The 27,565-nt window shown below is 52.9% G+C and overlaps 1 protein-coding gene across 36 annotated transcripts in view; it reads right to left on the bottom strand.

The window, feature by feature from the left end:
- Positions 1-15,055: 15,055 nt before the first annotated feature.
- GGT1 (gamma-glutamyltransferase 1) overlaps positions 15,056-27,565 on the bottom strand; it is a 40,533-nt gene continuing 28,023 nt past the window's right edge. For 29 of the 36 annotated variants that reach the window (XM_055105982.2, XM_055105994.2, XM_055105996.2 and 26 more), the window contains 9 exons: positions 23,568-23,760; positions 23,018-23,175; positions 20,830-20,979; positions 20,169-20,305; positions 16,438-16,625; positions 16,079-16,206; positions 15,865-15,977; positions 15,670-15,783; positions 15,056-15,365 (listed from right to left, as the gene is read on the bottom strand). In XM_055105982.2, coding sequence (XP_054961957.1) covers positions 15,219-15,365; positions 15,670-15,783; positions 15,865-15,977; positions 16,079-16,206; positions 16,438-16,625; positions 20,169-20,305; positions 20,830-20,979; positions 23,018-23,175; positions 23,568-23,760 — 1,328 coding nt within the window. In that variant the 3' untranslated portion in view covers positions 15,056-15,218. Of the gene's footprint in view, positions 15,366-15,669; positions 15,978-16,078; positions 16,207-16,437; positions 16,648-20,168; positions 20,306-20,829; positions 20,980-23,017; positions 23,176-23,567; positions 23,761-27,565 lie in introns of those variants that run through there. The other 7 variants (XM_055105980.2, XM_063603067.1, XM_055105981.2 and 4 more) reach the window with 2 other exon arrangements.

Below are 27,565 nucleotides of genomic sequence, written 5' to 3'. Positions count from 1 at the left end.
AATGAACAGCAGTTACAAAACACTTGATTCATATGGAATTAATGTTGGTTCTCAAAGTGAAAAATTACAAACAGCACTGATATTCAGCCAGTATACAAGTCTGGTCACAGCAGTTGTATAATACTGAAATACCCCCTGCCACTGACCTTTGGCCCCCAGATGCCTCCCACTGCCACTGCTCTCCCCACTGGGAACCCCTGAAGTTCCCACAGGCTCATAACTAAAGGGCTAATGTCTTGCACAGCAGCGAGCACCCAGGACCGAGCAGCCACATGGCCGGGTCTGCTGGTGAAAGCATCCATTCTGACTGATCAGGACCTGAGGGGCCTCATGGTTACATATTTTGATAATATCCCTAATTATAAATAAGGCTCAGTTATATAGTTTGAAAACAATGCTTCTCCTCATTGCAAAATCTCTTAGAAGACTCCGTAGATCCAGGAACGGAAATGGAAAATGACAGCGTGTCAATCTCTGAAGGTTTTGGGCATTTCCATTAGCACTCCATCTTCATGTAAACCAGAAGATATGCAGTTTCCTGCCTAGAGAGAAGAGAAGACACATCAGCACAGCGGCATGAAACCTTCATCAGAAAACAATGCTTCATTAATCCCTGACAGGACAAGCGTCAGCAAACTTCCAGGCCGCTGGATTAAGCCTTCATCTATCCATCACCTTGGAGAGGAACAAAATAGGTGGCCTGGGAAGATAAGCACTATGTTTCTATTAGTTAATATCTAAAGCGGAGGTTAACAAGCTATGGACACACAAGCCAAACCCAGCCCTCTTGGGGTTTTTTAAATCTACTTTCAACTTTTATTTTAGATTCAGCGGGCACATGTGCAGGTTTGTCACATGGATATGAGCATACTCCCCAACAGTTGGCCTTTCACCCCTCCCCTCCCTCCCCATCCAGCAGTTCCCAGTTGTTGCCATCTTTAAGTCAATGAGTCCCCATGTTTAGCTCCCATTTATAAGAGAGAACATGCATTATGTTTTGTTTGGTTTTTGCTGGTTTTTTTTTTTTTTTAATGGAGTCTTGCCCTGTAGCCCAGGCTAGAGTGCAGTGGCACAATCTTGGCTCACTGCAACCTCCGCCTCCCAGGTTCAAACAATTCTCCCTCCTCAGCCTCCCGAGTAGCTGGGACTACAGGTGCCCGCCACCACGCCCAGCTAACTTTTTGTATTTTTAGTAGAGACAGGGTTTCACCGTGTTAGCCAGGATGGTCTCAATCTCCTGACCTCATGATCTGCCCACCTCAGTCTCCCAAAGTGCAGGGATTACAGGCGTGAGCCACCGTGCCCAGCCTTTTGTTTATTTTTTGACGAGACCGTTCTTGCTCTGTCACCAGGCTGGAGTGCACTGGCACAGTAATAGCTCACCACAGCCTCGTGCTCCTGGGCTCAACTGACCCTCCTGCCTCAGTTTTAGCTTCCTGAGTAGCTAGGACTACGGGTGTGTACCACCATGCCTAGCTATAATAATTTTTATTTTTTTGTAGAGATGGAGTCTTGCTTTGTTGCCCAGGCTGGTCTTGAACTCCTGACTTAAAGTGATCCTCCTGCCTCGGCCTCCCAAAGTGCTGGGATTAAAGGTGTGAGATCACACCCAGTCTCCAACCCTCTTTTTGCAAGTAAATGTAACTGGACCCCAGCCATGCTCATCTGCCCATGTACTGTCTACGGCTGCTTTTGCTCTATAGGGCAGAGTTAAGTGGTTGCAACAGACACTGCACAGACCACAAAGTCTGAAGTACTTTCTCTCCAGCCCTTTACAGAGAAAGTCTGCCAACCTCTAATCTCAATAACAGGGAAATCAATGACAACCACAAAGTGACAAAGATTGGGTGTCTAAGATGGATGCTCAGAATAAACAAGAGAGAAAGATGAAAAGTAGAAGGAGGATTTCAAACGCAAGCTTCACCTAATCCGTTATTTTTCAAATGACCAGGCCTATCTCTGTAGCTGAAAATCACCTCAAATAGGATCTCTGATATACAGTCTCCAAAAGCTCAGCTAAGAAACTTACAAAGTCTCTCTGCCTTAACTTCATCCACCTTTTTTCTCTCCAGCTTCTCCTCGGTAGTTAATGATTATAAAAATAGTTATTGGCTCATGCCTGTAATCCCAGCACTTTGAGAGCCCAAGGCGGGCAGATCACGAGGTCAGGAGATCGAGACCATCCTGGCTAACACGGTGAAATCCCGTCTCTACTAAAAATACAAAAAATTAGCCAGGCGTGGTGGCGGGCGCCTGTAATCCCAGCTACTCGGGAGGCTGAGGCAGGAGAATGGCGTGAACCCACAAGGCGGAGCTTGCAATGAGGTGAGATCCCACTACTGCACTCCAGCCTGGGCGACAGAGCAAGACTCCATCTCAAAACAAACAAACAAACAAACAAACAAAAAAACAGTGTGATGGCCAGGCGCGGTGCTCATGCCTATAATCCAAGCACTTTGGGAGGCTGAAATGGATCGATGGCTTGAGCCCAGTAGTTTGAGACAAGCCTGGCAACATAGCGAGACCTCATCTCTACAAACATTTTAAAAATATGCCAGGCATGGTGGTGCATGCCTGTAGTCCCAGCTATTCAGGAGGCTGAGGTGGGAGGATCACCTGTGCCTGGGAGTTCAAGGCTGCAGTGAGCTATGATCACACCACAGTGCTCCAGCCTGGGCAACAAAGCAAGACTCCATCTCTAAAAATAAAATAAAATTTCAAAAAAGATCTTCGCTGTAAAAGAGGTACGCTCAAATGCAATAAAAGCATATAAGAAGGCCAGGTGTGGTGGCTCATGCCTGCAATCTCAGCACTTTGGGAGGCCGAGACGGGCGGATCACGAGGTCAGGAGATCGAGACTATCCTGGCTAACGCGGTGAAACCCCATCTCCTCTAAAAGTACAAAAAAATTAGTTGGGCTAGGTGGCAGGCGCCTGTAGTCCCAGCTACTCAGGAGGCTGAGGCAGGAGAATGGCATAAACCCGGGAGGCAGAGCTTGCAGTGAGCCAAGATCGCACCACTGCACTCCAGCCTGGGTGACACAGCGAGACTCCGTCTCAAAAAAAAAAAAAAAAGAAAAAGAAAAGAAAAGTTCTTGTGACATTTGTGTATGAAATCAGCCTTCACTACATGGATAGGACCAGCACGCTTCCGCGGCACGACTCTGCAATCTTACTACATTTTTTTTTACTTTGTATTTTATTTATTCCTTTTGAGACAGAGTCTCACTCTGTCACCCAGGCTGAAGTGCAGCCGAGATCTCGGCTCACGGCAACCTCCACCTCCTGGGTTCAAGCAATTCTCTTGTCTCAGCCTCCCAAGTAGCTGGGACTACAGGCACACGTCAAAACGCCCGGCTAATTTTTGTATTTTTAGTAGAGATGGAGTTTTGCCATATTGGTCAGGCTGGTCTCGAACTCCTGACCTCAGGTGATCGACCTGTCTTAGCCTCCCAAAGTGCTAGGATTACAGGTGTACATTTATTTATTTATTTGAGATGGAATATTGCTCTGTATTTATTAATTTATTTATTTGAGACGGAGTCTTGCTCCATTGCCCAGGCTAGAGTGCAGTGGTGCAATCTCAGCTCATTGCAACCTCTGCCTTCCAGGTTCAAGCGATTCTCCTGCCTCAGTGTCCCAAGTAGCTGGGATTACAGGTGCCTGCCACCACAGCTGGCTAATTTTTGTATTTTTAGTAGAGACAGTGTTTCACCATCTTGGCCAGGCTGGTCTCGGGCTCCTGACCTCATGAACCACCTGCCTCAGCCTCCCAAAGTGTTGGGATTACAGGCCTAAGGCACCATGCTCGGCCATATTTATTTATTTAATTATTTAGAGACAAAGTCTTGCTCTGTCACCCAGGCTGCAGTGCAGTGGTGCCATCTCAGCTCACTGCAGCCTCTGCCTCCGAGGTTTAAGCGATTCTCATGCCTCAGCCTCCTGAGTAACTAGGACTACAGATACTCGCCACCACGCAGGGATTTTTTTTTTCTTTTTTTTGTAGAGACACAGTTTCACCATGTTGGCCAGGCTGGTCTCGAACTCCTGACCTTAGGTGATCTGACAGCCTCGTCCTCTCTAAGTACTGGGATTACAGGCATGAGCCCCTTGCCCGGCCTCTCACTACATTTAAGTGACGCCATGGCTCATGCCTGTAATCCTAGCACTTTGGGAGGCCAAGGCAGGTGGATCAGCTGAGGTCAGAAGTTCGACACGAGCCTGGCCAACATGGGGAAACCCCATCTCTAGTAAAAATACAAAAATTAGTCAGGCGTGGTGGTACAAGCCTGTAGGCCCAGCTACTTGGAAGACTGAGGCAGGAGAATCACTTTAACAGGGAGGCAGAGGTTGCAGTGAGCCAATATCATTCCACTGCACTCCAGCTTGGGTGACAGAGTGAGACACCGTCTCAAAAAAAAAAGAAAAAAAAAAAGAGAAAAAAATATGATGCCGGGGCATCTTGGCCTCAATACCTGCGTGAGCACAGTCATGTCCAGGCCAGGGCTGCTGGTCGAGGTCTGGCCCCATCTCTTCCAGCAGAAAGGGAGTAAGCTTGCGGGGCGGCTGGGGGACAAGATCCCAGGATCTCGGCCTCTGCTCATGGATCAGCTCTGAGACCCTGAGTGAGCTGGGGGTGCTCTGTGCGCATTGGTTTCCCCAGCTGTCAAGTAAAGGGATTGGATGACGAAGTCTTGTCAAGGTGGAATGATCTCAGCTTTGGGGCAGCAGTGAATGATCCCGCTCCCTGGGCCATGCCAGTGGCCCGGCCTTGGCTGAACACAGCCCCAACACTCTGGAATGGGGATGAGGGGGCAGTCAGCTCTTGCTCCTAGTAAGAGAGATGCAACAGGGCTCTGTGGCTGAGCTGGGTGCCTTGCCTCACACCTGTAATCCCAACCTTTGAGAGGCCGAGGCAGGAGGATTGCTCGAGGCCGGGAATTTTGAGAATAGCCTGGACAACATAGCCAGACCCCATGTCTACAAAATAATAATAAAACATACAGCTATAGTCCAAGCTACTTGGCAGGCTGAGGCAGGAGGGTCCCTTGAGTCCAGGAATTGGAGGCTGCATTGAGCTATAATCACACCACTGCACTCCAGCTTGGGTGACAAAGTGAGACCCTGTCTCTAAAAGAAAAAAAAATTGGCCTGTGAGCATGGGTTTGATTTTCACACAGGACCCGGAGGGTAGGGTAAACGTGTGGGTAAATCTAAATGAATGTTATTGGTATAAAATTACAGTAGTATAGAAAATGATATCTTGTGGGGTTTAAAATAAATAAAACATACTGAAATATGTATGGGTACAGTTATATATCTGGGATTTGCACTGAAATAATGTGGGGTAGAGGGAAGCAGGAAAGACTATACATGAAATTAGCTTGGCCATAAGATTGTTGTTGAAATTGAATGGATACTCGGGGCTTCATTACACAATTCTTTTTACTCTTACATAGCTCTACACTCTCAACATAAATAAGAATAAAAACACAAAAAACACACAGATACATCTATGCACACACATATATTTAAAATACACAAAAATATTAGCATATAAGTCACTGGGGGTAAATTTAGTTCCTGTTCCAAGGTTCTTGTACTGACTAGGAAGAGGATAGAAGTACTAACTCATAGGCTGGGCGTGGTGGCTCACGCCTGTAATCCCAACACTTTAGGACGCCGAGGTAAGCAGATCTCTTAAGGTCAGGAGTTCAAGACCAGCCTGGCCAACATGGTGAACCCCTGTCTCTACTAAAAAAGAATACAAAAATTAGCCGGGCATAGTGGTGCACACCTGTGGTCGCAGCTACTCAGGTGACTGAGGCAGGAGAATTGCTTGAACCCAAGAAGTGAAGGTTGCAGTGAACCAAGTTTGCTCCACTGCACTCCAGCCTGGGCAGCAGAGGAAGACTCTCTCTATCTCAACAACAACAAAAAGTACTAGCTCATGTTAGACTTTGATAAGTGAAGGATGCATGTTGTAAGCTCTAAAATAATCCAGTCATCTTTTAAAATAACTCTAAGACTGCACAGTTATGAAACTAATAGAGAAGGAGGAAATTAAATAATAAAAATAATAAAAATAATAAATCCAAAACAAGATGTGAGAGGAGATAAGAAGAAATAGAATAGGCATGGAAAACAAATTGGTGGTGGGTTTCAACCCAAATAAATCATTAGTTACATTTAAAAGGACAATAAAAGTTAAAATAATTGAAAATAAAGTAAAACCCAACTAATGCCTTTTATATAAGAATACAGAGAGGTGGAAGATAATGAAAAATATGTCATGCATGCACTAACCAAGAAAGCTGTATAACTTTTTTTTTTTTTTTTTTTTTTTTTTTTTTTGGAGATAGAGCCTCACTGTCTCCCAGGCTGGAGTGCAATGATGTGATCTTGGGTTACAGCAATCTCTCCCTTCTAGGCTCAAGCGATTCTCCCACCTCAGCATCCCAAGTAGCTGGGACTACAAGTGTGCCAACTTAGAATTATATTAGCCACACCCAGCTAATTTTTGTATTTTTTGTAGAGGCAGGGTCTCACCATGTCGCCCAGGTTGGTCTTGAACTCCTGGGCTTCAGTGATCCACCCACCTCGACCTCCAACAAAGTGCCAAGATTACAGCCATGAGCCACCATGCCCAGCATAACTATTTTTAATGAAGTAGACTTTAAGAAGAAAAGTATTATTAGAGGTAAGAGACACATCACGGAAAAGAAGAATTTACTAGGAGCCAGGCACAGTGGCTCGTGCCTGTAATTCCAGCACTTTGTGAGGCCAAGGCGGCGGATCACCTGAGGTTGGGAGTTCAAGACCAGCCTGACCAACATGGAGAAGCCCTGTCTCTACTAAAAATACAAAAATTAGCCAAGCATGGTGGCACATGCCTGTAATCCCAGCTACTCAGGAGGCTGAGGGAGGAGAATTGCTTGGACCCAGGAAGTGGAGGTTGCGGTGAGCTGAGATTGTGCCATTGCATTCCAGCCTGGGCAACAAGAGCAAAACTCTGTCTCAAAAAAAAGAAGTTACTAGCTAGTTTCGGTAATTCTTAACATCCAGGAAACTGGATGTGAAAGTTTTTCAGAGAAACTAAACCAATAGATTATACATAGAGAGAGATTTATTGAGGAATTGGCTCACATGATTGTGGGGACTAGCAAGTTTAAAATCTGTAGGGCAAGCCAGCAGGCTATAAATTCAGGTAAGAGTTGATCTCGAAGTCTGGAACCTAAAATCTGTAGAGCAGTCAGCAAGCCAGAAACTCAGGCAGGGTTTGTGTGTTACAGTCTTGAAGCAGAATTCCTGCTTCTCTGGGAAACCTCAGTTTTTGTTCTTAAGGCCTTCAAGTGATTGGAGGTGGCCCACCCATATTATGGTGGGTAATCTGTTTTACTTAAAGTCAACTGACTGTCAGTGTTAATCACATCTATGAAATAACCTCCCAGCAAGATATTGACAAGTATTTGACCAAACAACGGGGCACCATAGCTTAGCCAAGTTGACACATAAATTAACCATCAGGAGCGAGTAGAATATCCAAAAAACAACATACTAGGGGTATTATATCTTATATAGCTAATTATATAAAACATATAATTATAGAATGAAGATATTAAGATAACCATTAGAACAAAAATATAAACTTTTCTTTTTTTTTTTTTTTTTTTGAGACCAAGTCTTGCTCTGTCACCCAGGCTGGAGTGCAGTGGTGCAATCTTGGCTTACTGCAACCTTTGCCTCCTGGGTTCAAGTGATTCTCCTGTCTCAGCCTCCCAAGTAGCTGGGATTACAGGCACCTGCTACCATACCCAGCTAATTTTTGTATTTTTAGTAGAGACATGGATTCACCATGTTGCCCAGGCTGGTCTCCAACTCCTGACCTCAAGTGAGCCACCCCCCTCGGCCTCCCAAAGTGCTGGGATTACAGGTGTGAGCCACCACACCCAGCCAAAAATCACCTTTTTCACAAGGATCAAAACAGTCATTACGCTGGAGATGACAGATCTCACTGTCACCATGCTCCTTTTGTATGTCTACTAGGCACAGTGCTGGGTCCACACTCACAGAAAGCTTAGGAGCTCGCACCCAGGGGCTCCGGCTGTAGCAGAATCCCAAGAATAAAACCTGGTGCTGAAAGAGTAGGAGATGAGGCCGGGTGCCATGACTCACTCCTGTAATGCCAGCACTTTGGGTGGCCAAGGCGGGTGAATCAAGAGATAGAGACCATCCTGGCCAACATGGTGAAACCCTGTCTCTACTGAAAATACAAAAATTAGCTGGGTGTGGTGGCTGGCACCTGTAGTCCCAGCTACTCAGGAGGCTGAGGCAGGAGAATCATTTGAACCAAGGAAGCAGAGGTTGCAGTGAGCTGAGATCGCGCCACTGCACTCCAGCCTGGTGACAGAGCGAGACACCATCTAAAAAAAAAAAAAAAAAAAAAAAAGCAGGACACTGAACTCTGGGAGGGCCTCCTGGTGAGAGGTGAGCACAGAGGGGAGAGATGGAGGCAGGAGCATGGGCTTCTGGTGGCCCCAGCAGACCCTGTGGCAGTGTGGCCAGGGTCCTCTGCAGGGAGGAATCTTGGCCAGGATGACGCTGTAGCAGGCCTCTTCCTGAGGCCTCCAGCCAGCCCGGCCAGGGACCCAGCATCCAGTGACCCCTGTTTTGCAGCAGCAGCTGGGGCCAGCCCCAGGCTCTCTTCCACTCCCAGCTTCTTAAAACAGGAAGTGGAGAGAGTTGTTTGATAAAACACTGGGGCAAACCACATCCTCTCTCTTCACCAAGGGAGAGTTCGAGGGGATGCCGGCAGAGGGCGCTTTAGAGTAGAGACCCCTACCCAACCAGTGACCGTCACGCACACAGCAGGGCATGCTATGGAGACCCCCAGACAGTCACTCGGGGAGACCCAGCAAGTCCAGACTCTTCAGAGATCTGTGGCAGCAGGTCTCCACTCCCAAAAGCCACGTGCCCACGGGTGGTCTCTGGTGCCTGAGACCCCAGTCTCATTTGCATCTTTGCAACTTTGTGTTTAAGTGAGTGTCGCATCCTGTATGTCCTCCTGAGCAGAGGAGGGGCACAGCCTGGGGTGGCAGCTGGCGTCAAACCCTCAAATCCCCTGAGAGCCACTGGGGAGACTAAGCAGTCCCCAGCCCCTACTTGTCCCTGAGCTGCCATTCTCAGCCCTGTGGGAGGAGACAGAAAGCCCTGAAGAGAAACCAAAGGACCAGGTCAGGAGGGGCTGGGGGGCGGGGGGCGGTGGCATGAGCAATCAGGGCAGGGAAGGATGGACAGATGGGGGAATGGAGGGAAGAAGGAATGAATGAAAAGGTGAATGAATGAACAAAGAGAGAGAACGGCCACTCCTCCCTTGCTTTAGTTTACAAAGTACTGGGATCCTCCCAACAGCCTGCAAGACAGAATTTCTGGGAAGCAGACCAGGTGGCTGGCAAGGAGGGGAGGCTTGCCCTGGCTTTTGTGGGCCCAATGGGAGGCAGGGCGCAGGAAGGGGCATCCTGTATGTGTCCTCCCTGCAGCGGCAGCAGCACCTTCCTGGAAGAGGGTCAGGAAACACCCACTGTGGCCCCTCTCCATCACGCCCTCATCCAGGACACCAAGTATCAGTCACTCGGCTCACGAGACCCAGGCCCTGACTCAGGGAGAGAGGATGTGAGGGGTGGGGCACCGGGCTCCTCAGGACTGAGAGACCTGAGATGTGGCCCCGGGCTGGGTGTTGGGGCAGACTGGCTATGGCAGCATTGTGTGTACCCCAGCAGGCCAGTACCCACGCAGGGAGCCTCCAAACCCCTTCGCCCATGACCCTGGGAGAAGACCCCAGCCTTGGAGAATTGGCCTCACTGAAGGGGCCTGCACGGCCAGCAGGGTCAGGCGGGGCCAGACAGGTTCCCACCTGGGATGTGCAAATGGGCCTCCTGAATCCTGGAGCCAGGTATGGACTCACACACCACCATTGTCCTCAAGTCCCCATCTGCCCCACGGGCACACCCTGCCACCTGTTCTGTGCAAGGGCCCTGAGGCTGTCTCCTTGCTCTCAAGCCCTGCAGGTGCTGAAGCCCACACACATGGCTCCTGCTTCCTGGGCCAGTGCACGTGCACACACACGTGCACACACACACTCACACACACACACAATCACACACATTCACACACACCCACCCCCCATACTCACACTCACACACTCACACCCACACATACACTCACACACATTTACACACACCCACACTCACACACTCATAGTCACACACACCCTCACACAGCAAAACACAATCACACACGTTCACACCCACCCACACACTCACACTCACATACCCACACACACCCACACACTCACACATACACACAAACACAATCACACACATTCACACACACCCACACTCACACATACACACACCCAAACACGATCACACACATTCACACACACCCACACCAAACACTCACACTCACACATATACCCACACACACTGACACATAATCTCTCACACACACACATGCTCACACACACACTCTCACATACACGCCTTCTCCAGGAGGGGCTGGCTGCCAAGGGCCACCCAGCTTCCTCCCACGTCTCACTCACCGTACAATATTTGAGCAGACCTTGGAGTCAGCAGCAACAGCGGCGTGGGCAAAGGCCGGGGGTCAAATGGGGCCTGGTGTCGAGAGAGGACCACAGCCAGCACAATGACAGCCAGCACCAGCCCCAGCCCCAGCAGGACCAGGCCAACCATGGCTCTGCAGTCCTGGGCCATGGCTCTGCGGCCCAGAAGGAGAGGGGAGGCCGGTGGGCAGACGGAGGGACAGATGGGTGGGCAGATGAATGGACAAGAAGATGCACAGATAGACTCACAGGTAATTGGACAGATGGACAAACAGGTGGGGGCTGAAGACAGACACAAAGATGGATCGACAGATAGGCCAGATAGCTAGATAAAGAGGACAGTAAGAGAAAGATGGTCAGATAGACAATGGGACAGAGATGGGCTTACAGATGGGCGGACAGACAGACGGGTCTGAACAGCGGGCTGCCAGATGGACAGATGGGTGAATGGACAGACGGCTGGCAGCTGTGGCGAGCTGCTGCCCTCACCAAGTGCACACTACGCAGTGGCCAAACTCACGCCTCAACTTCTAGTTTTCAGCTCCTGCTTGTTGCTGGCAGGAGGCCAGGCAGCAAAGCATCTGAGGGGAGTTTTCCTTGCCTAGAGGAGTCAGCTGCTGTGTTAACTCCCTCACTGCTGGTAGGTCCAAAGGCCCCACCTACTGCCCGCCAGAGCCCAGGGTCACACTGTCGCAATGTGCAGGAGAACTTGGTGCCTGCTGCACTGCGGTTGCCAGGTAGGGGCAGGGTTCCCCGGAAACTCCACACCATTTCCTGGGTTCTCAGCAGCTCTAGGAAAGCAGAGCTGGGGCCGCTTAACTCTGCCCTGGATCCGGCAAGGCTGCCCCCCTCCCAGAGTGGAGCCCTGCTCCCCAGCTCCCATCTCTATCCCCTAACCCTCTCCGCATGGCCCAGCCTAGTCAGCATCAAGGTGGAGCTGAACAGAGGCAGAGGGAGGAGGACCCAAGGTGGTGTCACTCAGGACCCGGGTTCAAGTCCTTATGTTTCTGCAGCCTGGCCTGGGTCCCCCAACCCCCCCAGGGTGACCAAGGGCTTCCCAGTCTGCACAGAGGACAGGGGGACTTGACAGCATCAAATGCTGGTGACTATAAGACGCCCCTGTGGGGAATGCAGACAGACCATGCCTCTAGCCCTTGGCACCTGGCACCATCCATCCCTGGGACTTGCTGTCCTGGAAATGCAGCATAGACCTCCAGGGAGGGGGGCTGTGCAATGTGGGGGCTCCACCCCGCCTGCAGCTCTTTCCCACCCTGGCTGCAGGTCTACTTCCCTGAATCCAAATCTGCTACTACTGTGCTGGCAGCGCAGCCTCTCTGGGGACACTGGCCTGGCTCTGTTCTCCCCAGGCCTCAGGGTGCCTAAATGGGAGGCAGCCAGGAGAGTAAGGACCCACTGAGGGCCTCTGTTGACCAGGCTCAGCAGGGGTGCAGGTGATGTGGGCTGGACTTCTTCCCACGTGGCCCCCATAGTCCTCACCGCTCCCTCCCCAGCTGAACACTGCCTGCTCCAGATGTCTACACCTGGAGTCTGGGCCTCTCCATCTGGGCAGCAGAGAAACTGAGGCACAGAGACAGACTGTGTCCTTACAGGCCACACAGCCTGCCAGGCCCCTATGTCCGGCCAGAGCCCCTGGTCAGCCTGGGCTACAGTGATTGTTTAGAGGTAGGCTGTTCCCACGGCTGCCTCTCACGGTAGGGGGGCCTGCGGACGCCTCCTCCCGTCCCCACCCGACTCCCAAGCCTCAGTGACATTGCTCTACCAGGAGCTGAAGTGCATTCCTGGGCTTAGGCCAGGCCACCCACCCACCCGCTGCAGTCCTGGAAGCTCAGAGGCCTGGGCAGCAGGAACAGTGGAGACAGCAGCGTGGGGGACATCCCCCCTCCTCTCCCCACCATCCTGGTCAGGCAGAGGCCAGGGTGCAGGGACCGCCCGAGCAAAGGCCCAGGGAAATGAATGGGTGTCATTCTGGTCCTGATCCTAGGCACAGCCAGGAAGGTCCCTGTGGGGAAAAGAAAGAGATATCAGACTGTTACTGTGTCTATGTAGAAAGAAGTAGACGTAAGAGGCTCCATTTTGTTCTGTAGTAAGAAAAATTCTTTTGCCTTGAGATGCTGTTAATCTGTAACCCTATCCCCAACCCTGTGCTCACAGAAACATGTACTGTGTCGACTCAAGGTTTAATGGATTAAGGGCTGTGCAGGATGTGCTTTGTTAAACAAATGCTTTAAGGCAACATGCTTGTTAAAAGTCATCACCACTCCCTAATCTCAAGTAAGCAGGGACACAAAACACTGCAGAAGGCCGCAGGGACCTCTGCCTAGGAAAGCCAGGTATTGTCCAAGGTTTCTCCCCATGTGACAGTCTGAAATATGGCCTCGTGGGAAGGGAAAGACCTGACCGTCCCCCAGCCCGACACCCGTAAAGGGTCTGTGCTGAGGAGGATTAGTATAAGAGGAAGGAAGGCCTCTTTGCAGTTGAGACAAGAGGAAGGCATCTGTCTCCTGATCGTCCCTGGGCAAAGGAATGTCTCGGTGTAAAACCCAATTGTATATTCCATCTACTGAGATAGGAGAAAACTGCCTTAGGGCTGGAGGTGGGACATGCTGGTGGCAATACTGCTCTTTAATGCATTGAGATGTTTATGTATATGCACATCAAAGCACAGCACCTTTTTCTTAACCTTGTTTATGACACAGAGACATTTGTTCACGTGTTTTCCTGCTGACCCTCGCCCCACTATTACCATATTGTCCTGCCACATCCCCCTCTCTGAGATGGTAGAGATAATGATCAATAAATACTAGGGAACTCAGAGACTGGTGCCAGCGTGGGGCCTCTGTATGCTGAGCGCAGGTCCCCTGGGCCCACTTTTCTTTCTCTATACTTTGTCTCTGTGTCTCTTTCTTTTCTCAGTCTCTTGTCCCACCTGATGAGAAACACCCACAGATGTGGAGGGGCAGGCCGCTCCTTCAGGTCCCTGAATGTCCTTCCTCAGGAAATGATGGGGGAAGGGGCGATGAGAATGAAGGAGAGGATTTAAGTCCCTCACCCCCCGAGGTAGTCCTGGGCTGAGCCCCATGGGACCTGGAGAACCAGGGTGTACCCCACCAGTGTGTCGAGTCGAGGAAGCCTCGTGGCCAGCTCCCACTTCTCTTGCTGCTGTGCAACCCAGAGCAAGGCCTGCCCCTCCAGCTTCAGTCTTCTCCCCTGCAAATGGGGCCACGGCCTTTCCTCTCAGGCCAAAATAAGGATTGAGGCCGGGTGCAGTGGCTCACCCCTGTAATCCTAGCACTTTGGGAGACTGACATGGGGGGACTGCTTGAAGTCAGGAGTTAAGACCAGCCTGATCAACATAGTGAGACCCCATCTCTATTGGTTTAAATTTTTTTAAAAAAATTAAATAAATAAAATAAGGTTTGAGGAGTGACTTGTACACCATTTGAGCCCACCTCCATCTCACCCTTGCAGAGCCCCAGAGACACAGCCCTCCAGAGCTCAGACCCAGTGGGACTTGACTCCACAGGCAGAAAACCCTGTTTGTCTATGGGCCCTTTGGAATCACCAGGTTTTCGGGGCTCCTGAAGGATAGCCCCGACCTGGCCTCACCTGGCCCCTGGCCCCAGTGCCCCTGGTGATATCCAGGTGCTGGGCTGTGATCACCGCCTCCCACCAGCCCACCTCCACCAGCCCTTCCCAGAACCCTGCTCCAGGTGTTGGAACTGTGCACAGAGGAGGGAGCAGGCCCCGAGGGAGGCCTGGAGGGGCTGCCGATGGTGAAGGCTGCTGTGTCGAGCTGTTTCCTTCCGGACCCACTCCCTCTGGGCTGCGTCCCCGGCTGGTCCAAGCCCTGATCCCTGGGATCTGGGGACATCTTCCTGTTTGCTGTTCCCTGAGAACCAGGCCTCCCTCTGGAGAGGATCACAAGCTTGGGTTTCACTCTGGGCTTAAACTTGGAAACCCCCCAGGGGCGTGGCTCTGACCGAGATGTTTTCCTCCAGCCTGTTGCCCAGTCCCCATTCCTCGGACCTCAGCTTCACCTCCAGTGTCATTGGCAGGGTGAGCTGGACGCCTACGGGTCTGAGAAGGCGCCCGGGTTCCCAGCATCAGCTGGCCACCCTCTGCCTAAGAAAGTGCCAGGGTCGTGGCACCCCCCGGTGGCTGATCCTAGGTAGTGTCACTGCCCAGCCCCAGTAAGGGAGGGCCTGGCCCCAAAGTCCGAGGGATCAGGGTGGGAAGGGGCAGAGCTTGGTGTGAACCTTCCCCTGGCCCCCAGCCATGTGCCTGGCTCTCCCCATGCTGAAGATGTTGAGGCTAGTTCCAGTGCCCACATTGTGAAGATCTCCGAATCCCACCTCTCTGTTCCTCCCCAGCCAGATGGCTCCATTTCACACAGAATACACTGAGGCCCAGAGAGTGGGGAGACAGGCCAGGGAGGCCACCTGGAGCCTGGCACAGTGGCCTCATTTATTGTGCTGCTCTGCTGCTCACAGGAGAAGCCCGTCCCCCAAAGTCCTCTTCCTGGTCCTGGTGAGTATTTTGTCCCTGGATTGCTTGTCAGCCTTGTCTGCCTGGAGCAATCAGTAGCCAGCAGGTTCCCCGCCTTTCCTGGAGTCCGAGGCAGCTGCCCAGCCACCAGCCGTGCGGACGATGGCTTGCACCACAGCGATGAAGGTGGACGCGATCTGGGTGTGATGATGCCGGGTCTCCAGGGCTGCAGTCACTGCCTGGGGGTGGGAGGAGAGGGGAAGCCTGAGCAGGGCTCCAGATGCCACCTGAACCACATCTGTGTGGTCACAGGCCTCAGCCCAGGTGGTGCCATTTCGGGCCAGGTCATCAGGAAGAGCAGGTTGGGGCCTGCTGGGTCTCACTGGAGCAGGGGGCTTGGCCCTCATGTCACAGGGGCTCCAGATGGCCCAGGCACTAGAGAGAGGACACCAACCATTGTCCACTCTGTGATGATCCAGGCCTCCAGCCCAGGATGCCCTGGGGCCCCACACCGTGACTCAGTTTCTCCAACCCCCAGCCCACCTGGTCAATGTTTCTCTCCACTGTCGTGATGTTGGGCAGAAGCTGGTTGTGCAGCCGGGGCTCCTCCACGGCCCGCTTCACGTCGTAGCCGAACCAGAGGTTGTAGATGATGGCCTGGGGCATGGGAGTGTGATCAGCATGGCTTGGGGGCTGTGCAGGGTGGGCACGGCCAGGGAGAAAAGGTGTGACACATACCAGTGCAGTGGCCGTGGTGATCTGCGTGCCCCCAGCAGCTCCCACCACCATCCGGACCTGGCCGTCCTGGCCCACCATGATCGTCGGGCACATGGACGAGAGCGGCTGCTTCCCTGCGGCCGATGGGAGAAGACAGGGATGCCCGTCAGCTGCCTGCCCAGGACATCCGCCCCTCTCCACCCCAGTCCCCCACCCCCGGACCTCCACCCCATACCTGGCTGGATGAAATTGGCAGGTGAGGGGGGTACCCCAAACTCGTTGGTGATGCTGGGAGAGCTGAAGTCGTCCATTTCATTATTGAACAGGATCCCGCTCACCGGGGAGCGGACCTTGGAGCCAAAGCTACCGCCCAGCCAGGTCAGACAGTGCCCGACCTTGCCTGGCCCAGCCTGGTCCCTATCCACCCACTGAGGCTCAAACATACTCACTGAGAGGCCCAGGATAAGCTACCAAGGTTGGGCCTCAGTTTCCCACCAGGAAAAGACGTGATGGAGCCACCTTACTGGATAAGTGGGCAGTCCCTGGGCCACCCGCCCCGGCCCCTTCCCACCCAGGCGGCCCAGCAACCCCTACTAGAGGTTGATGGTGCTGGTGGCAGACACAGCACTGCCGTCCTCTGCGACGACAGACAGGTGAGCAGTGCCCCCGTCATCCGGCGTGTAGAACTCGGGCTTGTAGTAGGAGATCGGGTGAGTGGTGTCGTCAGAGATCTGGGCCCGGAGCTGGGCAGCGAAGAACTCGGAGGTCATGTTGCGGACCACCTGCCGAGACCCCAGAGCTGGCCTGAGGAGGTGGGGAGGGAGGGTGGGGAGGGGGCACAGGTCTCAGAAGGCCCCTGACTGTGGCTCTGACCACAACCCTCTGGCACCCACAACCTTCCGTGTCTCCCCAGGACCCAAGGGCAGGCCCAGGACCTTGCATGACCAGTCTGACTCCCTGTCTCTGTCGCGTTCCAGCAACTCTGAATGTCTGTCTGCCTGGTCCTCAGCCTCCAGACCCTTGCTGCATTCAATCACTCATTCCTTCATGCAAAAAATATTTCTAGAGTTTGCACTGCATGCCTGGCACTGGGGAATCAACAGGGAACAGACACTTAGGTCCTGCCCTCATGCCAAGAAAAACAAACACACACACGGAAAGTGCTGAAACCACAAGCCAGGTAAGGGGAATCAAGAGGCATGAGGTATGGGCAGAGTGGTCAGGGAGGGCTTCTCAGAGGAGGCAACGTGTGAAAAGAGCCTGGAATGTGGCCTAAATGGTCAGTGCAAGGGCCCTGAGGCAGGTGGTATAGGCTGGTGAGCGATAGGCAGAGAATGAATGGAGTGGGGTGGGGAGAAGAGGATGAAGATGCAGGCTGGGGCCCATCCCACAGGACTTCCTAGGTCCCATAACAACTGGCTTTTGCTCTGTGCCATGCAGGCTTAGGGCAGAGGAATGAGCAGGCTGGGGAGTGTTTTCACAGGGTCCCTCTGGCAGCTATGACGGGGATAAGGATAAAGCCCAAAGGGGAGGCTGTGGGTATCAACCAGGCAAGAGATGATGGCCTGGGTGGGAGAAAGAGAAGAATCAAGGATGGCGCCGACTAGCGAGGTAAACCCTGCAGAAGGGGCAGGTTTGGGGATGGTCAGGAGCTTGATTTTGGATACTTCATCAGACCCGAAGAGCATGGGTGCACGTATAAAAAAAAAAAATAAATAAGCATGGGTTCACGGGCAAGGGCAGGCTGAGAGATGAACATGGAGGTATTGACATTGAGTGGCTGCTGGATGCCATGAGCCTGGCCAAGGTCCCCAAGGCAGTGGCGAGGAGGAGATGAGGAGGTCAAGGAGGAGACAGAGGATGGACCCGAAGGCCGAAGAAAATGCCTCAAGAGAGTTTCAACACCGGGCGCGGTGGCTCACGCCTGTAATCCCAGCATTTTGGGAGGCCGAGGCCTGTAATCCCAGCACTTTGGGAGGGCAGATCATGACGTCAGGAGATCGAGACCATCCTGGCCAACACAGTGAAACCCCGTCTCTACTAAAAATACAAAAAATTAGCTGGGCGCGGTGGTGGGCACCTGTAGTCCCAGCTACTTGGGGGGCTGAGGCAGGAGAATGGCGTGAACCTGGGAGGTGGAGCTTGCAGTAAGCCGAGATCCCGCCACTGCACTCCAGCCTGGGGGACAGCCTGGGGGACAGAGCGAGACTCCGTCTCAAAAATAAAATAAAATAAAATAAAATAAAATAAAATAAAATAAAATAAAGTTTCAGCAACACCCCACGGATTAGTTGACCAATCCCAGGGAAAGGTGTTCTGTCTGAATCTGCCCTCAAGGAAACAGAAAGGCAAATCCACGATGTGGGACATTTTCCAAGACTATTGCCCTGGGCTTTAAAAATCAACAAAACAGGCCAGGCATGGTGGCTCATGCCTGTAATCCCAGCACTTTGGGAGGCCGAGGCAGGCGGATCACGAGGTCAGGAGATCGCGATCACGGTGAAACCCGTCTCTACTAAAAATACAAAAAATTAGCTGGGCGCAGTGGCGGGTGCCTGTAGTCCCAGCTACTCGGGAGGCTGAGGCAGGAGAATGGCGTGAACCCAGGAGGCGGAGCTTGCAGTGAGCCGAGATAGCACCACTGCACTCCAGCCTGGGCAACAGAGCGAGACTCCGCCTCAAAGAAAAGACACACCTGTAATCCCAGCGCTTTGGGAGGCTGAGGTGGGAAGATAGTTTGATCCCAGGAGTTTGAGACCAGTCTGGGCAAGACCCTGTCTCTAAAAAAAATACAAAAATTATCCAGGTTTGGTGGCACGTGCCTCTGGTCCCAGCTGCTCAGGGGGCTGAAGTGGGAGGATTGCTTGAGCCCTGGAGGTTGAGGCTGCAGTGAGCCAAGATCACACCACTGCACTCCAACCTGGATGACAGAGACTCTGTGTCCAAACAGAAACACAACAAAAACAAAACAGCCAAGAGAGCCTACTGTAGGTAAAGAGAAGGGACAACAGCAGGTTGTGTCACCCCGACATCCTGCTGTGCTATGTTCAAGTCTCACTTTTGAGACACACCCTGAGGTGCGACATCAGTAACCTACTGTGGAATCCCTCAGAAAAACACGAATCCCAATAGATGTGGGTGGAGACGGAGAGAGTTAGGAAATCCAGCAGAAAAGTCCACACTGCAGACTCCAGGAAAAGGGAACATTGATGCTTGGGCAGTTTTGGGTTTTTTTTACATTTTTGTAGGTGCGAAAATTTGCAAAATGAAAACTCGAGGAGAGTGTGGTGAGCTGTGTGAGATGCTGCTGAGTGGGGCCTGATGGGGAAACTGAGGCTGGACATGGTGATCTGGTGGCATGGGGATAGAGCAGGGGAGGGGATACCCTGAAGGGAGAGAGGACATAGCCCAGCCATGTTTGCTCTAAGAGGAGCAAAGGACAGAAGGAGGCAGCAGATAGAAGTTTCTAGAGCAACAACAGCTGCCTTTCTTTCGGGAATAATCCGTGATAAAGAAATAAATCATCAGAGGCAGAAAGGAGCATTGTAGGAACAGCACCCCGAGCCAGCGAGTAGATGAAGGAGCTGGCCTTAGCCAAAAAGGAGGGCAGAGGGACACGCTGCAGTGGCTCTGTCCCCTCAGAGAGACAAGACACCAGGTCACTGGCTGCAGCGGGAGTCAGAGGTGCAGAATGCTCACAGGGAAAGAGAAGACACCACCCGGGCAGCTGACGCCCCTCCTGGGAGGTCACTGGTCAGTGTGGGGGGGTCTGCAGATCTGCCCAGAAATGCCAAGGACCCAAGTAGGTAAGGAGGGATGTGAGGATCCTCAGCGGGAAGGGATATGACAGGGTCTTATAGGGACCCAGCGTGGAGCTGAGGCAACTACTGAGTGAGTGGGTCAGGTGGTGCATGGCTGAGGGTGGCATCTGGGAAGCGTTAGTTTGGAGTGACAGGGAGTGGGTGGCCAAGGTCTCTGTTCACCTGGCCCTCTCCCTTTCACCCATCCATCTCACCATGCCCGAGGGCTGCAATGCCCCCATGCATTCCTCATCTCAGCACTGAGCACTCGAGAACCACAGCATGTGCAAAGGCCCTGAGGTAGGAGGGTGGCCACTAATTCCCCACACTGTCAGTTCTGTGCGGCAGAAGCCAAGACTGGGGGTCACCCATGAGTCCATCCGAGCACACAGTAGGCCCGCAATCAAAGTCTGTGGCAGGAATGGATTCATAAAGCATATGTGAGGCTGTAGCCACCCTGGGGAGCCCACCTGAGGCCTCTACAGCAGGCCCCACACCCACAGTGGGCCAGCCCCTGCCCCTTACCTCAGTCACATCCACAAACTTGGGGTCCCCAAGCAGGGTCCTCTTGGCGTAGGCAAACCGGAAAGCCTCTACAATGTGGTGGTACGTCAGGCCCTTCTGCTCGGGGGTCTCCACGCTCTCCCGGGAGAAGTTGTACCCTGGTTGATCAGAGCCAGGTGCATGTTGCTGAGCCCCAGAGGCTCTGAGGGGCTCAGAGGGTTAACACCTGCCTGAGCCACTTTGCCCACCTCAAGGAGCGTTTAATAACCAATAGCAGCAGCTGCTTCAGAAGGCTGTGGTGAGAGTGAAGTAAGGTGAGGGCTCCCGAGCCTGGACCTCACGTCACGCATCAGCTCTGGCCATTCAGTGACCAAGTGGCAGGGTCACCCACTGGACCGGGGTACCCTCTGGACCAGGCCCTGCAGCCCTGAGCTCCTGCACCTCTCTCCCTCCTGATGACTCCTGTTCCTCCTCCAACCCTTGAGCATTGCCCGCTTCAGTCCTGTCGCTCTGCACTGCCTCCTTCAGGACATGGTGAGCTGTGACGCAGGGACACGCCTCGGGAGCTCAGTGATGGAAAGACGTGGCATGGGGGGCGAGCAGAGATGCAGCAGGGGTGGGGCGTGGGGAGAGAGAGGCAGTGTCATGGGTCCTACCACACGGCTGTGGTGCGACCACTCACCTTTGAGGATGTTGAGGATGAGGGCCAGCACGGGCCCGCTGAGCGGCGCACTGGGCATGTACAGCACCGCATCTCCCAGGCTGATGTTCAGCGGGTGCTCGATCAGCTCAGCACGGTAGTTGTTCAGGTCCTCAGCTGTCACAATGCCCCCTGCAATGGGACAGCAGCTCGAATGGGCGCTGGGATGGGGCTGCACCACTGCATGGAGGATGGAGCTGCACCAGTGGTGTTGGGGGCAGGCATGGCTGCACCATGGTGGTGGGGAAAAGCCTGTACCTACCAGGGAGGACAGAGTGCACTACTGGAGGGGTGGGACTGTGCCCTGGGAGGGGGCCACAGGCAACCTCACCTCCTTGGGAACCTCACCAGCTCCGGCACTCCTGTCTCCCTGACACTGCTCACCACCCGACAGCCGGGCTGGGGGCCACCTGCCCTCTGCCTGCTTGGCTTACTGGCTTCCTGTCTGCCTTCTCTCATCTGTGGCCAGAGAGTGTTTTCTTTCTTTCTTTTTTTTTTTTTTAGAGATACGATCTTGCTCTGTTACCCAGGCTGGAGTGCAGTGGCTTAATCACAGCCTTGAACTCCTGGGCTCAAGTGATCCTCCAGCAGACCCTCCCCAGTAGCTGAGACTAAAGGCACAACTACACCCAGCAAATTTTAATTTTTTTGTTGTGTTTTGCTATTTTTTTTTTTTTTGAGACGGAGTCTCGCTCTATCGCCCAGGCTGGAGTGCAGTGGCGCGATATCGGCTCACTGCAAGCTCCGCCTCCCAGGTTCACGCCATTCTCCTGCCTCAGCCTCCCAAGTAGCTGGGACTGCAGGCACCCGCCACCACACGTGGCTAATTTTTCTGTATTTTTAGTAGAGACAGGTTTCACTCTGTTAGCCAGGATGGTCTCGATCTCCTGACCCCGTGATCCACACACCTCCGCCTCTCAAAGTGCTGGGATTACAGGCGTGAGGCACCATGCCCGGCCGGGTTTTGCTATATTTCTTTTCACTATGCTTTGAATTTTTTGTTTTCTTGTTCCCCACCCCCACCCCCACTATATTTATGTAGATTCTCAATATTTTTTTTGTAGACTCACTATGTTGCCCAGGCTTGTCTTGGGCCTCCTGTCCTCAACTTCTACCTCAGCCTCCCAAAGTGTTGGGATTACAGGCATGAGACACCGAGCTTGGCCTCAGACGGCCTTTTCTTTCTTTTTTTTTTTGAGATGGAGTCTCACTCTGTGGAGTGCAGTGGTACAATCTCAGCTCACTGCAACCTCAGCCCCCCAGGTTCTAGTGATTCTCGTGCCACAGCCTCCCAAGTAGCTGGGGTTACAGGCACAACCTACCATGCCTGACTAATTTTGCATTTTTAGTAGAGACAGGGTTTCGCCATGTTGGCCAGGCTGGTCTTGAACTCCTGACCTCAGGTGATCCACCCGCCTCGGCCTCCCAAAGTGCTGGGATTACAGACGTGAGCCACCGCGCCTGGCTCAGAGGGCCTTTTCTAACTGGAGAATTCCTGCCGGTGTCCCTGCCGCTTGGCCTCTTCTCCTCATGATGAATGAATAGAGGAGGGAGGGAGGCTCTTAATTCTCCTGGAGTCAGCTCCAGACAGACAGGGTATTGGCATGCCAATTTCCAGCCTCAGTGGTAAAGGTCGACACGCTAATCACCCTCCTCCATGAAACAGTGACAAAAATTACCTGAAGAAAGCCACAGCCAAGCTCCAGGCCCCTGCCCCACAAATCCCCTTCCCCATGCCTCTCTCAAGGTGACCCTCATCCCTTGTAACCCTCTTGGTGAATCAAAGCGCCCTCTACTGGGCCTTAGCCCAGCTGTTCCTCTGCTAGGAATCCCTTCCTCTCTCTGCCTAACAAAGTTATCTGCAGCCCAGCCACCACCTCCTCCAAGAAGTCCTCCTGGATCTTCAGGCTGTATTCTAGTGCTTCCCTAGCCCTGGCTCTTGCCTACACCTGCATTTACCCCAACAGGGACTTGCTCTCCTGGACTGTGTGGCCTCTCTTGGTTTTGATATAAGCAGGAGCTGTGGACCCACATGGCCAGTCACTGACCCTCCTCCACCAGGAACTTCCTGCAGGCTCAGGCAAGACAGGAGGACCCCATAGCTCTGGGCTACAGCTCAGGGTTTCCACTGCAGAGTTCCTCACCCAGGCCCCTGAGGTTACCCACTCACCGGCCGCCTGGATGTCCTTCACAATCTGGGCCGTGAGGCTGCCGTTGTAGAAGGCCTGGGCACCCTCGATGGCCAGCGTCTCGTAGGTGTCAGCCAGCCGCGGCAGGGTCAGTCTCTCCCCCTCCCGAAGCACCTTTCTATCCCGGCAGAACACCTCACTGGGGCAGAGGGGGCTCTTGTGAGGCAGCATGTGGGGTGGACTCAGCTAGACCACCCCCCACACCCGTCCACACAGGAGACCAGCACAAAGCAGGGGCAGCGCCTGTCACAGGTGGGTGGCCCTGTCACTCAGCGCTCGTCCTCCTAGTGTCCCTTCCGGGAACCTCCTAGTGTCCCTTGCCACTCAGGACACATGGCCAGCCACAGTGGCCACTGGGACCCCACGCTCAGAATGTGTCCCCACACGTGGTGGGAAGGGTCTGTATCTCCTCATCCCATTATCAGCACAGGGTCCTGAAGGCAGAGGGCCGCTCCACTGCTGCTACAGCCTGCAAGGTCCTTGGGCTGTGCCTGCCCTGCCTGTGTCAGGGGGCCGCACCCACAGACATACCACAAGACAGGCTGCTGCTCGATGACGGTCCGCTTGTTTTCCAGGGCTGCCGCCAAGCCCTTGCCCACAGGGAAGCCCTGGCGGGCCAGCTGGATGCTGGGCTGGAAGAGGCGAGCCCAGGGCAGCCGCCCATGCCGCTGATGTGCCAGCTCATAGCCTCGGATCTCCCCAGGCACTGCCACTGACAGCCCCCCTGGGGAGAGAGAGCCACAGTTAGTGACCCTGAGTGGGGGACATCGGGATCTCTCGCAGGCAGCATCCCAGGCACAGTCCCTGACTCATTTTACAGATGGGGCAATGAGGGTTAGGAGGAAAGATATTTTTTTTTTCTTTTTTGAGTTGGGGTCTTGCCATCTTGCCCAGCCTGATCTCGAACTCCTGGATTCAAGCAATCCTCCCACCTCAGCCTCCTGAGTAGCTGAGATTACAGGCGTGAACACCACACCCAGCAGAAGGGGATTTTAAATTTTTTTATTTATTTTTTAATTTTAATTTTTTTTTTTTAGGAGGGGATGTTTAATTTTTTTTTAGGAGGGGCTCAGCAGGTAGGAGTGTACATGGACAAGGGATGTCTGAGGAGGGCACAGGAGGGGAAGCAGTAGCATGCGGCTGGGTTTTGCTGTCCCAGGATGAGGTGTCTGTCTGTGCAGGTGCCTGCATGTCTAAAATCCTGTGCCAGGCCAGACCCCCTCCCATCTCGCTGACCACAAGGCCTTATCCTGTAAGACTCATGGGCTCCACCAGAATGTGCCAAAACAAGAGCAGATCCCACCCTGACCAAGGTCAAACACAGGCCACCTTCAAGACACAGCCAGCCCCAAGAAAGGGCTCCCTGCCTCTTTTCTACGGCCCCAGAGAGGCAAGACTGAGCCTTAACCTCCGTCCTGTCCCCTCTCCCAGCCTCAGTTTCTCCATCCAACTATAAGGGTTTTTGTTTGTTCGTCTGTTTTGAGACAGGGTCTCATTCTGTTGTCCCAGCTGGAATGCAGTGGTGCAATCATGGCTCACTGCAGCCTTGGCTTCCCAGGCTCAAGCGATCCTCCTACCTCAGCCTCTGAAGTACCTAAGACTACAGACACACCCCACTACACGTGGCTTTTTTTTTTTTTTTTTTTGAGATGGAGTTTCACTCTTGTTGCCCAGGCTGGAGTGCAATGGCACAATCTTGGCTCACTCCAACCTCCACCTCCCGAGTTCAAGCAATTCTCCTGCCTCAGCCTCCCAAGTAGCTGGGATTACAGGCATGCACCACCATGCCTTGCTAATTTTTGTATTTTTAGTAGAGACGGGGTTTCACCAGGTTGGTCAGGCTGGTCTTGAACTCGTAACATCGGGTGATCCATCCTCCTCAGCCTCTCAGAGTTCTGGGATTACAGGCGTGAGCCACCACTCCCAGCCTAATTTTTTATTTTTATTTTTTGTAGAGACAGGGGTCTTGCTACGTTGCCAAGACTGGTCTCAAACTCTGGCCTCAAGCAATCCTCCCACCTCAGCCTCCCAACATGCTGGGATTACAGGTGCACTCAGCCTATAAGGGGTTTTGCCTTCCAGTTCTGACTTTTGAGGAGGTCATTGGAAATAGACCCCTGGGCCTGCTTCCCCCCTGAGCCCCACTGCCCATATGGACACTACAGACACTGACCCTTTGCCCAGAAAGGTACAACTATGGCCTTTGCCCCCAGGTACTCTCCTGCTCTTGCGAGAGATGATGGGGCCATTTGGCTTGGCTTGGCGGCTGCGGCTCCAGAACTGCCTCTCCCACCCTGAAGCCTGGCACAAGTTTCCAAGAGCTGGTGGTTTCAATTCCTAGAAGCTGCACATACATCCCAGAAGGTCTGACACCCAGCACATGATTCCTTCCACCTTGTAGTTAGACAGAAGTTATTTTTTGTTTTGTTTTGTTTTTTTTCTTTGTTTGTTTTTGAGATGGAGTCTTGCTCTGTCTCCCAGACTGCAGTGCAGTGGCATGATCTCAACTCACTACAACCTCCGCCTCCCAGGTTCAAGCGATTCTCCTGCCTCAGCCTCCCGAGTAGCTGGGATTACAGGCATAGGCCAGCACGCCAAGCTAATTTTTGTATTTTTAGTAGAGATGGGGTTTTGCCATGTTGGCCAGGCTGGTTTCAAACTCCTGACCTCAGGTCATCCACCCACCTCAGCCTTCCAAGGTGCTGGGATGACAGGCGTGAGCCACCGTGCCCAGCCAAGACAGGAGAAGTTCTAATCTTTGATAGCAGACCAGGGTGACGATGCTTAGCAACAGTATTTTGTATATTTCAAAGTAACGAAGAGAGGACTATGGTGCTAACACCCAGAAATGAAAAATATTCAAGGTGACGGAGACTCCAAATACCCTGCCTTGATCATTATACACTCTATGCATGGAACAAGCACTCACATGTACCCATAAATATAGAAAATATCATGTATCAATATCAGAAAAAAATCTCCTCCTGACTTCAGCCCAATCAGGCTCTCATGCCACCACACTTGCCAAGTTCTCTGGTGACCCCCACACTGCCAGACCCAGTGCCCCCTCTCAGCTTTACTGGGCTCATCACTCTCCCTGAGAGCCGCCCCTGCATCCCAGCACCTGGCTCCACCCGAGTCTCCCCCGCCTGCCATCCTAGCTCCTACTCTCCCCTCTGTCTTTGCTCTCTCTCCTGGTGGTCTGCTTGACATCTGAGCTTCAGCCTCCATTTATGCACTGACAACTCCCAAATTGACCTGCTGGCCTGGACTGCTCCTCTGATCACCAGACCTGAGGATCTACCTGCCTGCTCGAAGAAAGCATCTCAAACTTCAACGTGCCCAAAACCGAGCTCCTGAGTGTCTGCTCAACCTGCTTCCTGAGAACCCTGCCTGTCTCCATTAGGGTCACCCCATCCTTCCAGGTACAGACAAAAGATCAGGGGTCCCCGGGGACTCCCTACACAAGCGTCACACCCAACCCATCCTCAAATCCGCAGGCTCCACTTCCAAGTGTGTCTGTCCGGCGTCAGCCACTTCCCAGCACCCTCTCCACGAATTACTGCAGTGACCTCCGGACAGGCCCCCACATGCTCCCTGCCCCTTACACAGCAATCCAAGGGGTCCATAGGCCAGATCCATCCCCTTCCACTCACATACTCCACGAGCCCCCACTTCCCTCAGACAGGAAGCAGAGGCTTCACCACAACCTAAGAGATCCCACACAACCTGGGCCATTCCCCTTGGGTCACTTGCTGCAGCCTCCCCAGCTCCCCACAGGGCTCTGTCCCTGCCATCACACCTGGATAGCAGACCAGGAGATAGCTCCCCTGACCCCATCTCTGCCTCTGGGTCTTTGCTCAGATGTCCCCTTCCCTGACTAGGTCACCCTCCATAGAGTCCCAGATTTTGAGGCCCTCCAGGTCTGTTTTTCTACAGCCCGTAACACACCCGCACCTGCCTAGTTTCTCCTCCCACCTGGAGTGTCACAGATTTCATCTGCCGTCTTTGTTTTTCACCCCAGCTTCAGGAACAACAGCTGATTCTTTAAGAGAATGCTCAATACATTCTAGTTAAATAAATGATTCTAAGAGTCCACAAGGTGCCAAGCCTATGATTCCCGCATTCTCTTACCCTGAGCAACTTCATGTCTACAGATGCTGAGTTTCTCAATGAGTATTTAAAAAAAAATGAAAGATTGATCGGGCACAGTGGCTCACGCCTGTAATTCCAGCACTTTGGGAGGCCGAGGCAGGGGGATCACGAGGTCAGGAGATCGAGACCAGCCTGGGCAACATAGTGAAAACCCGTCTCTACTAAAAAATACAAAAAATTAGCTGGGCGTGGTGGCAGGCGCCTGTAGTCCCAGCTACTCGGGAGGCTGAGGCAGGAGAATGGTGTGAACTCAGGAGGCAGAGCTTGCAGTGAGCCGAGATCGTGCCACTGCACTCCAGTCTGGGCGACAAAAAAAAAAAATCAAAGATTGAGTATGTTGCAGAAGACTCCAAAGGGCACCACCCAGGACCTCC

Source organism: Pan paniscus, chromosome 23 (genome assembly GCF_029289425.2).
Source record: "Pan paniscus chromosome 23, NHGRI_mPanPan1-v2.0_pri, whole genome shotgun sequence".
NCBI lineage: Eukaryota > Metazoa > Chordata > Mammalia > Primates > Hominidae > Pan > Pan paniscus.
Note: the sequence above shows the minus strand (reverse complement) of the source record. Positions and strands in the feature narration are given on the sequence as shown.